The 15635-nt window shown below is 43.0% G+C and overlaps 1 protein-coding gene across 3 annotated transcripts in view; it reads left to right on the top strand.

The window, feature by feature from the left end:
- Window positions 1-15635, top strand: part of ptpro (protein tyrosine phosphatase receptor type O) — a 258318-nt gene that overhangs the window by 152653 nt on the left and 90030 nt on the right. For all 3 annotated transcript variants that reach the window (XM_060902876.1, XM_060902875.1, XM_060902874.1), the window contains exons 12-13: window positions 6782-6902; window positions 11957-12090. In XM_060902876.1, coding sequence (XP_060758859.1) covers window positions 6782-6902; window positions 11957-12090 — 255 coding nt within the window. The remainder of the gene's footprint in view (window positions 1-6781; window positions 6903-11956; window positions 12091-15635) is intronic.

Genomic DNA, 15635 nt, shown 5'->3' with positions numbered 1-15635 from the left:
CTTGCTCTGGACTTTCAAACAATATTGTAAGATTTTATTTTAATTTTATCTAATAGTGGATGGTACAATAATTACCAACACTAACAGAATCAGCACATTCCAGTTGTAGCTGTAGTTATGTAGTAACTATAATCATTCTTGTAATAATTTAAATAAACGGTTAATGTTCAGTTCCCTTTTCATTTATTCTCGATTCAGAGACGCCGCTGAGTCACACAGGTTGATCAGTGTGTAACGGACAATAGCAATTTTATCCAAAATAGTTTTTTCCTGCCTTTGTCGATTTATTTCCATTTCATGCGTGCAGCTGTTGTGAAGTTCAATGTGTGTGTAGAACTCTCTCAAACTGCATGTTCATTTCTACACTCTGGTTCCACGGTGACATTTTGCATAGGACTGTGTTCCTTTGATAACAGATACAAAGCTCCAACATTATTATTATACTCTTTTCAAAACTCTACAACTTAATATACCCTAAATTATTAATTCCTCTGCTACTAGAACTTTTCTTTCTGAATGTATTCGAATATATTGGTGTGATGGTTTTGTGGATTTATGATAATTATGCTGCTTCACCTATATAAAAAAAAAAAATCAACTTCATTCTGTCCTCTCCAAAATAAAATAAAGTTCTGGGCAAGTGGAATTGTTTTTCGGGCAAGTATGTTTTGGGCAAGTAAGGCTGGGAGATTTTTTTCGAGGACTGCCATCATTCTGCTGCGAGAAAGATTATTCAGAAGTGGAAAACATTCAAGACAGTTGCCAATCTTCCCAGGAGTGGACGTCCCAGCAAATTTACTCCAAGATCAGACCGTGCAATGCTCAGAGAAATTGCAAAAAACCCAAGAACTACATCTAGGACTCTACAGGCCACAGTTAGCATCTCATCTCATTATCTGTAGCCGCTTTATCCTGTTCTACAGGGTCGCAGGCAAGCTGGAGCCCATCCCAGCTGACTACGGGCGAAAGGCGGGGTACACCCTGGACAAGTCGCCAGGTCATCACAGGGCTGACACATAGACACAGACAACCATTCACACTCACATTCACACCTACGCTCAATTTAGAGTCACCAGTTAACCTAACCTGCATGTCTTTGGACTGTGGGGGAAACCGGAGCACCCGGAGGAAACCCACGCGGACACGGGGAGAACATGCAAACTCCACACAGAAAGGCCCTCGCCGGCCACGGGGCTCGAACCTGGACCTTCTTGCTGTGAGGCGACAGCGCTAACCACTACACCACCATGCCACCCTACAGTTAGCATGTTGAATGTTAAAGTTCATGACAGAACAATTAGAGAAAGACTGCGCATGTATGGCTTGTTTGGAAGGGTTGCTATAAGAAAGCCTCTTCTATCTAAAAAGAACATGGCAGCACGGCTTAGGTTTGCAAAGATGTATCTGAACAATCCACAAGTCTTCTGGAACAATGTCCTTTGTTTGGCCGTAATGCACAGCGCCATGTTTGGCGAAAACCAAACACAGCATATCAGCACAAACACCTCATCAAGCACGGTGGTGGAGGGGTGATGATCTGGGCTTGTTTTGCAGCCACAGGGCCTGGGCACCTTGGAGTCATTGAGTCCAACATGAACTCCTCTGGACACCAAAGTATTCTAGAGGCAAATGTGAGGCCGTCTGTCCAACAGCTAAAGCTTGGTTGCAGTTGGGTCATGCAACAGGACAATGATCCCAAGCACACCAGCAAATCTACAGCAGAATGGCTGAAAAAGAAAAGAATCAAGGTGTTGGAACGGCCAAGTCAGAGTCCAGACCTCAACCCAATTGAAATGCCGTGGCCGGACCTTAAGAGAGCTGTGCGTAAACAAATGCCCTCAAACATGAATGAACTGCAGCAGTGTTGTAAAGAAGAGCGGGCCAACATTCCTCCACGACGATGTGAAAGACTGATAAAATCATCCAGAAAACGATTGCAAAAGGTGGTTCGACAAGCTATTGAATCATGGAGTGTACTTACTTTTTCACACATGAATTCTGCATTTGCACTTAATTTTTGTTCAATAAATAACGACACGGTGGAATCTGTTGTGTGCTGCTTTACACCTGAGGTTACATTTGCATAATTTTAGGACCTGGTAAGGATCAGATGATTTTTTTTATGTTTTGATTGGTAAAACCATGTAACTGGAACAGGGTGTACTTTCTTTTTCACAGGACTGTATACTGTATATTCTGGTGCGAGCGCTTTTTCCCACCCAAGAGCCATCTCTCCTCTGTCGCGTGACAGCTGAGGACTAGCACATGCTCTGACACCTTTTTTGAACTGCTGCTCCTGCTGTACCCCAGGGTGAGCGAGAGCGCTGACTTCAGCAATGCTCCGACACTAACATTCACAGATTGGTGAGTGTCACTCTGACAGGGTAACGCCGTCTTTCCCACCCTGAGAGCACGGACTGTCTCCGGTTGGCATCATCGGGATACGCAGTCAGCATGAAATAAGGAATTTTAAGCAGACTGTCACAGGACGGCTAAGTCAGAAATGTTGTCTGTCCGTCCAAATTTCAGCCTGTCCGAATGACGGGCCAAAAGCCTGGAACAATGCACCCTAAGGCGGGCCCCGGAATCTGAAGAGCTTTAGATGCCTGGAGATGGCTTCTCAGCTATTTCCAGGTACATGTTTGTGATCTTCAAAGGTCAAATTACACTACAAATTGAATCTAATTTACAACCCCGATTCCAAAAAAGTTGGGACAAAGTACAAATTGTAAATAAAAACGGAATGCAATGATGTGGAAGTTTCAGAATAGAACATAGATGACATATCAAATGTTTAAACTGAGAAAATGTATCACTTAAAGAGAAAAATTAGGTGATTTTAAATTTCATGACAACAACACATCTCAAAAAAGTTGGGACAAGGCCATGTTTCCCACTGTGAGACATCCCCTTTTCTCTTTACAACAGTGTGTAAACGTCTGGGGACTGAGGAGACAAGTTGCTCAAGTTTAGGGATAGGAATGTTAACCCATTCTTGTCTAATGTAGGATTCTAGTTGCTCGACTGTCTTAGGTCTTTTTTGTCGTATCTTCCGTTTTATGATGCGCCAAATGTTTTCTATGGGTGAAAGATCTGGACTGCAGGCTGGCCAGTTCAGTACCCGGACCCTTCTTCTACGCAGCCATGATGCTGTAATTGATGCAGTATGTGGTTTGGCATTGTCATGTTGGAAAATGCAAGGTCTTCCCTGAAAGAGACGTCGTCTGGATGGGAGCATATGTTGCTCTAGAACCTGGATATACCTTTCAGCATTGATGGTGTCTTTCCAGATGTGTAAGCTGCCCATGCCACACGCACTAATGCAACCCCATACCATCAGAGATGCAGGCTTCTGAACTGAGCGCTAATAACAACCTGGGTCGTCCTTCTCCTCTTTAGTCCGAATGACACGGCGTCCCTGATTTCCATAAAGAACTTCAAATTTTGATTCGTCTGACCACAGAAGAGTTTTCCACTTTGCCACAGTCCATTTTAAATGAGCCTTGGCCCAGAGAAGACGTCTGCGCTTCTGGATCATGTTTAGATACGGCTTCTTCTTTGAACTATAGAGTTTTAGCTGGCAACGGCGGATGGCACGGTGAATTGTGTTCACAGATAATGTTCTCTGGAAATATTCCTGAGCCCATTTTGTGATTTCCAATACAGAAGCATGCCTGTATGTGATGCAGTGGCGTCTAAGGGCCCGAAGATCACGGGCACCCAGTATGGTTTTCCAGCCTTGACCCTTGCGCACAGAGATTCTTCCAGATTCTCTGAATCTTTTGATGATATTATGCACTGTAGATGATGATATGTTCAAACTCTCTGCAATTTTACCCTGTCGAACTCCTTTCTGATATTGCTCCACTATTTGTCGGCGCAGAATTAGGGGGATTGGTGATCCTCTTCCCATCTTCACGTCTGAGAGTCGCTGCCACTCCAAGATGCTCTTTTTATACCCAGTCATGTTAATGACCTATTGCCAGTTGACCTAATGAGTTGCAATTTGGTCCTCCAGCTGTTCCTTTTTTGTACCTTTAACTTTTCCAGCCTCTTATTGCCCCTGTCCCAACTTTTTTGAGATGTGTTGCTGTCATGAAATTTCAAATGAGCCAATATTTGGCATGAAATTTCAAAATGTCTCACTTTCGACATTTGATATGTTGTCTATGTTCTATTGTGAATACAATATCAGTTTTTGAGATTTGTAAATTATTGCATTCCGTTTTTATTTACAATTTGTACTTTGTCCCAACTTTTTTGGAATCGGGGTTGTACAAGAAAATGTCAGAAGATTCAAGAAAAACATGCTTAAAGTTCTACCCAAGAAAACAGTAGCACACACAGGTCAGTTCCATGTCTTGAACAAAGTATGGGGGGCCAAGGACGTTCCAGTTGGTTACAACTTACTGGTACTTGTCAGGTGCGCGAGAGAGGCAGGTGTAAGTGCAGAAGTGTTTATTGTAGACCTGGGAGCAGGAGATAGGAGCTCCAATCTCGGACAATCAATGGAATCAAATCCTCAACCTACACTACCGTTCAAAAGTTTGGGGTCACTTTGAAATGTCCTTATTTTTGAAAGAAAAGCACTGTTCTTTTCAATGAAGATCACTTTAAACTAATCAGAAATCCACTCTATACATTGCTAATGTGGTAAATGACTATTCTAGCTGCAAATGTGTGGTTTTTGGTGCAATATCTCCATAGGTGTATAGAGGCCCATTTCCAGCAACTCTCACTCCAGTGTTCTAATGGTACAATGTGTTTGCTCATTGCCTCAGAAGGCTAATGGATGATTAGAAAACCCTTGTACAATCATGTTAGCACAGCTGAAAACAGTTGAGCTCTTTAGAGAAGCTATAAAACTGACCTTCCTTTGAGCAGATTGAGTTTCTGGAGCATCACATTTGTGGGGTCGATTAAATGCTCAAAATGGCCAGAAAAATGTCTCGACTATATTTTCTATTCATTTTACAACTTATGGTGGGAAATAAAAGTGTGACTTTTCATGGAAAACACAAAATTGTCTGGGTGACCCCAAACTTTTGAACGGTAGTGTAGATTGTATTCAGTCATGTGACTTTTGCTTGTGAGTTTACTTCCGGTGAATGACGTGGTGGTCAGACAAACCGATTTGGCTGCTGTTATTCAAAGAAACCATAGTTTAAAGGCCAGCGCACAGTCAAGATATCTTCAGAAAGTTTCTCTTTGTGATGGGATAGATCCTTACATGTTAACAAAGAAGGATTTTTTGTACGAGTTGGAAAATTATCCATCCGTTGAGTTCCCCGACATCTCAAACTACCTGGTGCTGCAGACATCGTTCTACACGGACTCACAGATGAAAACCTGGAAGATCATGGAGGAGAACGACTTTTTATATGCGGCTGGGTTAAAGATCTGTGGATCAGGACACTACAAGATAAATCCTGTATCGTTTTTAAACTAACCATAGCTGCTCAATTCTCAATCCTTCCTGCTCTTCTCTTCCAGCAAACGATAATTAAAAAAGAAATTTAAAACAAAGAAAATGCAGTGAGAAGGTACATTCCAACATCTGTGTAGGTAATGCTAGGCCACAAATCTACATCATGACTCCAATCATCTCATCATCTTTAGCCGCTTTATCCTGTTCTACAGGGTGGCAGGCAAGCTGGAGCCTATCCCAGCTGACTACGGGCGAAAGGCAGGGTACACCCTGGACAAGTCGCCAGGTCATCACAGGGCTGACACATAGACACAGACAACCATTCACACTCACATTCACACCTACGCTCAATTTAGAGTCACCAGTTAACCTAACCTGCATGTCTTTGGACTGTGGGGGAAACCGGAGCACCCGGAGGAAACCCACGCAGACACAGGGAGAACATGCAAACTCCGCACAGAAAGGCCCTCGCCGGCCACGGGGCTCGAACCCGGACCTTCTTGCTGTGAGGCGACAGCGCTAACCACTACACCACCGTGCCGCCGACTCCAATCATTTTGAGGAATTTTGTGTGGATCATAACCGCTAATAAACTTTAATTTCCACGTATATCTATCCTTTGCTTCTTTCTGACTTTGATTATCCAAGTAATCCAGGAGTAAAGCGTTTTTAGCTGTAGTATTCTTCGAACTACAGACGTCTGACATCTTCAATATCGCTTGTCTTCAGTATGTAAACAAAGTTTGCTTGTCCCCCAGTACAAGGGTAGCAATGGTTGCTAATCTAAGTGTGACGTCAGTGCAAGGAGTCTATAAGCACAAGTGAAAACATGAAGCAGTTTTTAGAGTCCGCAAAACACAGTCATTTATATTATATCTCATCTCATTATCTCTAGCCGCTTTATCCTGTTCTACAGGGTCGCAGGCAAGCTGGAGCCTATCCCAGCTGGCTACGGGTGAAAGGCGTGGTACACCCTGGACAAGTCGCCAGGTCATCACAGGGCTGACACATAGACACAGACAACCATTCACACTCACATTCACACCTACGCTCAATTTAGAGTCACCAGTTAACCTAACCTGCATGTCTTTGGACTGTGGGGGAAACCGGAGCACCCGGAGGAAACCCACGCGGACACGGGGAGCACATGCAAACTCCGCACAGAAAGGCCCTCGCCGGCCACGGGGCTCGAACCCGGACCTTCTTGCTGTGAGGCGACAGCGCTAACCATTACACCACTGTGCTGCCCATTTATATTATATTTAGATTCATAATACACAAAGTCTCTGTTTGAGCTTTCAGTTCTGTGTGTGTGTGTGTGTGTGTGTGTGTGTGGTTTTTTTTTTTCCACAGGTGACACGCAACATAATGAAGGCTGCGCTTGCACTCCCTCCTGGTGACATCTACAACCTGACGGTCACGGCTTGTACAGAGCGCAGCCGCAACACCTCCATACCCCACATCCTGAAACTGGGTGGGTCACCCAGAAGGTGTTTGACCTTCGACCTGGTCAGACAGACCTTCGTCTGTCTGTCAGTTCATTCACGGCAAATTTAAAATGATCCTGGAAATTTAATAATACTGCATCAATAATTTAGACTTTAAGAGAGAAAGTGATCCCAATAACAAGTGTGTAAAAAGCCTGGAGACAGATAATCAGGGCTGTGTGCTGTTTTTCTTCCCAGTGCAGATGCAGCATCTGTAATTTGTAGTAGTAATTATGCCCGGTGCTGGAAATGTTGGACATTAGTTCAGACACGGAGCATAATTTAGAGAAAATGATTACAACTTAAACACAAATCAGCAATATTTAAAAAGCAGGAATGTTAAAAATACAGGAGCTACTTCCTCTTAAGCTCAACACATTACAGTTATTTGGCTTTTGGGACATGAACGCTTAACAGATGGAAATAATATATTGGTAGTGAACTCAAGATAGCATGGGTAGGAAATTCTGTGAAGCACTGAGACAGGACTGAACTGTACGACGGTGTATTGGGGACATTGTAGGTAAAAACAAACAAACAAACAGCTGAGACGGGGGTAATAGTCTGAGAAAAAAACTCTGAATTTTTGATAAAGTGCATATTCTGGACCAATTTAGTGTTTTTTTTATATGAAAGTATGTCCCTTTACACACTCATCCAGAAGGGTAATTTTGCACAAGGCCATCTGTCTACAGCAGAAAAAAATAAAATAACAAAACGCGTCTGGAAAAATCCCAAGGGAGTCTGGAGCCAGATTCGTGACATCACCTGCGGAAGCGCCAGCAGGCTGCGTGAGCTTTGCACGGTTTCAGTGAACAGCCTGCGTAGACCAAGCGCTCCCATTTCTCCAGACATTTCATTGTCCGGTCTTTTGGAAAACGATGAGTACTAATCCCATCAAGATTGGTGTTGCTACACCCTCCTACGATACATCTGTTAACCATTTTAATAATTACGTGATAACGTTGAAGAAATTTGCAGAAAACCACCAGGTCGTTTTCTCATAAACAAACCAGCGCTGACGTAGGATTCAGAAGGAGGCGTCCCGCACGCGACGTCACGAAAATCAATGTTTGCCGGGAAATCCAAATGCCAAGTTTTTTCAGAGGCGGACCAATTCGCCTCAAATGGCTTGATTTCAACTGAATTTTTCTGGTATTGCGCAAGGGAAAAAAATTGCAGAGAATTCAGAATGTTACAGATATTTGACCAAAGTTTAATATAAAATAGGAGAATTACATTGATCTTGCTCCTGAATTTACCCGTACATTTAAAGTCGGGTAAAGTCGTACATTTACAAGAAAAAAAAAAAACTCGGATATTCTCTGAGATTATAAAGTCAAAAAAATTGCAAGAAAAAAAACTAAAAAATTTTGAGATTAAAAAAGTGACAAAGAATTAAGAAATCACAAATTTGCAAGAAAGAAAACAGCTCATGCTTCTTGGTGTTCTGGCTGCAGTGCATTCTGAGAAACGTAGTTGAAAGATCTCTGAGTGTGTTTTACTTTTATATCACGCAGTCAGAGGAAACACTGCATTTCCTAAAACTCTCGTCTCAGCTGTGGCCTCTGTGGTGTGATGACATTGATTCAACCTTGCAAAGTGAAACATTTTTTTGTTCAATGACAAAAAAAACCCTTACTTTTTCTCATAAATTTCTGTTTAATCTTGGAATTTCTTAGGTTTTTTCTCGCAAATTTATGACATTATGACTTTCGCTCCTGTGGAGGACAGCCCCATATGGAGATTTGAAAGTCGCACTTGGAAGACGGCTCTGGACACTTAGTTTTGCTATGGTGGCTGAGGACTACAATTGACTTACTAACTTTAGGACTGCAGTTGTCATGAACAGTTTTGCACGCAAGTTTCCATCAATGAACAGTTTATAACTTCAAAAGAAGAAGAACAGCTTTATTCATCACACGTACACTTGTGAAATTCCTCTCTGCATTTAACCCATCTGAAGCAGTGAACACACACCCACACACACACACACACACACACACACACACACATGCCCAGAGCAGTGGGCAGCTATACTACAGCACCCAGGGAGCAGTTGGGGGTTTGATGCCTTGCTCAAGGGCACTTCAGCCCAAGGCCACCCCATGTTAACCTAACTGCTTGTCTTTGGACTGTGGTGGAAACTGGAACACGCACAGACACGGGGAGAACATGCAAACTCCACACAGAAAGGCTCCTGTCAGCCACTGGACTTGAACCCAGAACCTTCTTGCTTGGAGGCGAAAGTGCTAACCATTACACCGCCGTCCCGCCCTTCATGCCAAAACTATAATGGATTTCCTGGTTACACAGTTGGACTCTCGTCATTGTCGTTCGTATGAACCGACCAGGAGTCACAGTGGGAGTTCAGGCGAGAGAGCCAGTTGGCAGTGAGGCCATCAAGAGTCTTTAGCCCCAGGATTCCTTTGGGTGCACTGAAGACAGGACAGGGTTCGAGTAGGCGGCTCACAGTTTGGGGGGTGCCACTGGAGCAGTTCTCAGAAGCTGCCGTGCCAATGGTGTGGAGGAAGGCCTGAGTTTTCCCCCAACCAGTACGAAGACGGTTCAGCCTGACCCAGGCGGGGTGTGGGAGGGAGTGCCCTGCAGGTTTAGTGGAGGCCCAGGAGTGTAATTGTGCAAGGTGGAATTAGCACCCTCCCATTCCTTGTGCCACTGATCCATGACCCAATCGGGTGAGGGGGGTGCTGTTCTCAAGCTCTGCAGCACATACAGCAAAGTGCTTGCGGTTTAGGTGCAGTTGAGTATTAACTTCACTGATGTTTGGCACCAGGCTGACCGGAATATGGGATTTCTCCGTGAGTTTGAGAACCAGGTGGTTCCTTCGGATGCTGGCATCCGATACTGCATGTGACTCTATAAGACAGTTATAGAAGTGAGTTAGTTATAAATCACACTATTTGTTATCACCCAGATGAGGATGGGTTCCCTTTTGAGTCTGGCTCCTCTCAAGGGTTCTTCCTCATGACTTCTCAGGGAGTTTTTCCTCACCACCGTCACCACAGGCTTGCTCATCAGAGAGGCATAAATACATTTATTAGGGATAAAATTAGCTCATGTTTAAAGCATTTTTTTTGTAAAGCTGCATTGTGACAATGCCTGTTGTTAAAAGCACAATACAAATAAACAAACTTGACTGGACTTTATAATCTCAGAGAATAGCCGAGTTTTTTCTTGAAAATTTCCGACTATTTTCAGAAATTACTCTTTTTTTTTTTTTTCTTGGAATATTTCCTCCTCCCTCAGCTCTGTATTTTTTTTACCTACAGTGCCCCTAATACTCTGTTATCGAACTGACACGGAAATATAAAAAAGAAATATGTGGCAGATCACAGAATCCAGGGACACATGTCGGCCCGGGGGCATTTTGAGTTATTGACAGATTCAGAAAGTACAGTTTCTAAGCTTTCCAATGATGCCTTCCATGTGGAGATCTGACAATATTTGAAGAATGTGTGGCCTTTTGAAAGTGTATACTTCTTAAAACAGAAAAGGGAGAAAATCGCCCTCAAAGTTTTCCATCTCAGCTACTCTGGGTGCAGGGCGGGCACATAATGGTGCTCATCTGCATGACATTAAGGAAAGCCCTACCCCCTACGAGCTAGCACGATACTACTTTCATGTAAACAAAGATCACCACGTCAATTTTCCTTCCATGCAAAGTATGCCCAACACAATTATGAAGTGCAAAAATAAGTCCTAAAGTATACTTTAACATTTTGTGGTTGAAAAATTACTCACACCGTAAGAAAGAAAGATAGCACGATGATGACACAACTAACACAACACTAGTTTCATGTAAAGCCTCGGTCACAACCGGCCGTACCGTGCTCCTACAGCCGGTCTACACGCAAAAAACGCAAGAAACGCACGGAGAGCGCGTGTGAAACGCACGGAGAGCGCGCATGAAACGCACGAGAGCGCGCGTGTGAAAAGCACGAGAGCGCGCGTGTGATGTGCTGATTTTCGAGCCGCAGACCGGCCGCAGAGGTTCTTTGTCATGTCAAACAAACTCTGCGGGCGCTTACGTTTTTTTCAGGTTGCAAGACAAACTTGCGGCCAACGCGCGTCTTTCTCCGTGAACAAAAAAAAAACGCAGCGATTTGGGAAACGCCAAAAATCACACGGCCAAAAAATCGTACGTCCGGTTGTGACCTAGGCTTAACCAAACCACAACACTCTCCGTTACATGCAAAACTAACCACACAGCCTTAGATTAATAAACTTATCCCATCAGAAAGAGAAACGGCGCCTTGCACACACCAGTGCCTCCGATGGAATCATGTAGTCCTAGAACGGTCCGTGTATCATCCGATCATTCAAGTATTCCATTCAATCTGGAAAACGAGGTTGCGTTTTTTTTTGCTAGAAATGGTGATCTCCGATGTAAATACCGAGTGTCTGTTTGCTTCGCGGTGTTTGCTCCTCTGCGCTCTGTTTAGTAACTCATTCCATAGTGAAATCACACGCCTCTATGCAGGTTAAGTAGCCACGAGCTCAACTCGGATCATACAGCTGATTCGCGGAAAAAAAAACAACAAATGACTTAAATCATCATGTGAATGGCTCATATGGTAATTTACCCACACCCCCCAGCAGGCTACAGTCCTGACAAAAACGAGACAATTTGCAACAAAAAATGTATGCTTTTCCAACAAAACAATCTATTATCTGAAATACTGATTGCATTCTTCAAGATCTCAACTTGCACATGATGGAAAAAAACAAAAATCACAAATTTCGAAAAAAAATGCTTCTTTTGCGATTATCTCGGATTCGTTTCGGCCGACATGTGTCCCTGGATTCGGTGAGGGGTCACATATTTTAGCGCAATCCTAATGTTTGCTCCTGACAGACAGAGGACATGAAGCCCACTCCTGACGGCTAATTTTTCCCATTTTTAAAACTCCTTAAATAAGACATACAACCTGCACACCTAAAGCAAAAACAAACTCATCAAGTGTTTGTGTGTTATGATACAGTATAGCTGTCAGGCAAACTGTAGATTTCTCTGTAACAGATCCAGCACCTCCCAAGTCCCTGTACGCGGTCAACGCTACACACTCTGCCGTCACTTTGCTGTGGACCGAGGAGGGAGTCGTGGACTTCTACCAGGTCAGCTGCAGGCAGCTCGGTCCCATCACACACCTCAAGGTAGGAAGCCATTCCATGCGAGTGGGATGTTTTTCAGTTACGTTACACCCAAGCTGAACCACAGCTGTGCTTTCCTTACTATGTTAATGAAGGCGGTAGTGGAGAATGGACAGGGAGGCCGATCTGACCGCGGGACAGTGTTAGCGAGCGTGCTTATTAACGTGGTGTAATTTGTAAACACACAAAGCTGTTCATGAGCACGGAGCAGTGACTCAAGCGAGCAGGGAAACTTCCATTCAGCAGTGATACATAGCAGAGGAGAACCATCAGGGCCTTCAGAGAAAACTCAAACGTATCAGCATTTCAAATGTTTTATTTAATTTTTCATTCTTTCATAATTGTTCTCTTCGAATTCGGCCTCGTTTTCTATCAACTGTGCTTCAGAAATAAAAGGGTTACTGTCCTGAAAACATTAAAATAGTTATACAGTGAGATTTGTTTTATTTGTCGTCTCTAGGCTGAGAAGAGTTTAGAGCTGCTCACTCATTGGTTCGGACTTCATTGCCGGGACAGAAGGCCATGGCAGCGTATGTTTACACTGCAAAAAATAAAAATCTTAGGAAGTTTATTTATCTATTTTCAAGTCAAAACATCTAGCCACCCTTATTATAAGACATAATTGCTAGTGCTGTCAAAAATGTCTCGTTATTATCGCGTTAACTTGACTCAATTTTAACGGCGATAATTTTTTTATCGCGAGATTAACACTCCGTGACATGATGTAGGTTTTTCATAAGCTTTTGAAACTGCCAGGAACTTGGAACAGAGACTTTGCTTAGAAAAACGATAGCAGCTAGACTGTAATGCCACGCCCCGCACAGCCAGAGTCCTCTGCCCTCCCCCCAAAGAACCAGCGCAGGCAGGGCGCGCCAGCCCCGCACCTCGGGACGAAGAGCCACGGTGCTCGGCTTAGGTTTCGTTTTCCCATCGGCGGCTCCAGCCCGACTTTGCAGTGGCTGTGACAAGACGTGTTATGCTCTGCAGTAAAAAAAAAAAACATTGGTACAAAGCAAGCCCATTCACTTTTTTATGCCGATAAGAGAATTACAATGGTTTTTCATGTGACAAAAATGTGCGATTAAATTGCGATTAATTGCGAGTTAACTATGACAGTCGCGACATTAATCGCGATTAAATATTTTAATCGCTTGACAGCACTAATAATTGCCCAACAAGCAAAACCTCATTTAGCTAGAAAGGCTAGTTTTTAGACAGTCCATGTTGAAAATCTTGTATAGACAAAATGTCTTGAAAAAGTCTTATTTGGAGCACCTTTGAAAATAAAAAGTTTTTTTTTAAAACAAGTACGTACATTTTGGACATTTGTCAAATGCGGTTCATCTTGTTTCAAGAAAAAAAAACAAAGTATGCTTGTTTTGGGAATAAATTAACTTTACTGAAATCTTTGAATCTTTCATTACAATTCAACTCCACCTTACAGATCCTAAGTTTACTGCGACTGTTTTCTCGGTCATTCAGAGTGAGCTCCTTCTAGATGCTGTACAGACTCTAGACCAGACAAGTGCCTTCAAAAAGCCTATGAGTGAGTGGAGGGCGTTTTAGTGAGGGCTTTTTGGAATGCTGCGAGTTAAGTTCAGTGGGTTTTTTTTGTTGTTGTTTGTTTGGTTGTTTTTTTCTGTGCCTGATCTTGTAAACCCCTCGTACACATGAATAGTCAGTGCCCCCAAAATGCACTGTTGCTTTGGCGTTGTGTAAGCACTGCAAGTCAAAATGCGTAGACTTTTTTTTTTTTTTGGTGCCTGAGGTCCTGGGGAAGTGGAATCTTAAGAGATGTTTTAATGTTTGAATGTTGAAATAGGAAAAAAAATAAACTTGTTGCAATGCTACACGTGTCGTCAACTTGATTCAAGATAGTCTCTGGTCTCATATCTAGAGTATTTTACTAATTACACATCACAAAAGGAGAATCTTTTAAGCTAGCAATGCTTAGTTGTAGAATTTAACAATCCTAATATTAGTATATTTATCTTAAATTCAGTTTTTACTGCTAAGACTTTGTCATGAATTTAAGTGAAATACCCTTAAAATGAAATAAATAAAAATGACTTGAATGGCTAAATGTAAGAAGTATGATCTTGTTATAAGAACTATTTTGATTATTTTGAGTTAATCAGATCTCGCATAATAAGTTCCCCAATCTTATTTTGGAATTATTTCGTCTAAAAACAGGTTCGATTTTTCATCTTACTTTAAGAAATCTTACCGAGTCAAATTTGACTAGTTCCATTGGCAGATTTTTTTCACCTGATTCAAGCAAATATGCTTTGTTTTAATCTTTTATTTCTTATTCTTGAAAGGCCATTTTTTGCAGTGTATGTAGGAAGTGACAGATGAATTAACCAATCAGATTTTGATTTATAGTGGGCGGGACCAAAAATGTATCACCCTCTGTCTTCTCGAAGGCCAACGCGAGTTTAACCGCAAGTCGGCGCCGTCAGTGCAGCAGTGAAGTCAGATCGTTACATCCATGGCGATGGCAGAGGAGATGGATGTGGCTAGCTTAATAGCGTTGCCTTTATCAAGGCGGTCTTTTGCAGAGAAACAAATTTTAATACAAAAGGGAAGACCAACTCCAGCACTGGACTTAACAGGAAAGTGGGAAACTGTTGAAAGGCATTTCAGAGTTGAGAATTATCAACGCTACCCGTGGACAGGATCGACTGGGAGCCTTGGCTCTGACGTCAGTAGAGAAAAGACTTCTGTTGGAGCTTCCAACAAACTATGACACCACCATTACTAATTTCACAAAGAAGGACAGACAGATGGACTTTTTCAAGTAGCCTAATTGAGGCGAGTTGGGTGGTTTTTCTCATCTCATCATCTCTAGCCGCTTTATCCTGTCCTACAGGGTCGCAGGCAAGCTGGAGCCTATCCCAGCTGACTACGGGCGAAAGGCGGGGTACACCCTGGACAAGTCGCCAGGTCATCACAGGGCTGACACATAGACACAGACAACCATTCACACTCACATTCACACCTACGGTCAATTTAGAGTCACCAGTTAACCTAACCTGCATGTCTTTTGGACTGTGGGGGAAACCGGAGCACCCGGAGGAAACCCACGCGGACACGGGGAGAACATGCAAACTCCGCACAGAAAGGCCCTCGCCGGCCACGGGGCTCGAACCCGGACCTTCTTGCTGTGAGGCGACAGCGCTAACCACTACACCACCGTGCCGCCATGTGGGTGGTTTTATATTTAGATTTTTATATAGAACGGCGGCTACAATTATCAAGAGTCCATAATTATCGACACCTTTTCAGATTTACCAATAAAACACAATTTTACAAAGGGGAGTTTCAGTTACAGCAGTTATTATTGGTTAATTAATCAACCGGAAGACCCGCCTCACCCTTTGATCTTGTCATCTGATGACAGCTCGTTACCTGAGATGGAATTATTTTAGCACGATCAGCAATTTGAGGAAAACCCAGACACAGGTAAGCATGGTGGAAAGATCATGGACATGTTTTTACTGATCAAGTTCACGGATATTTCATGATCTCCTTGTCGAAACCCACTT

This window comes from Neoarius graeffei, chromosome 21, assembly GCF_027579695.1.
Source record: "Neoarius graeffei isolate fNeoGra1 chromosome 21, fNeoGra1.pri, whole genome shotgun sequence".
Classification (NCBI taxonomy): domain Eukaryota; kingdom Metazoa; phylum Chordata; class Actinopteri; order Siluriformes; family Ariidae; genus Neoarius; species Neoarius graeffei.
This window is presented reverse-complemented; position numbering and strand designations above follow the sequence as displayed.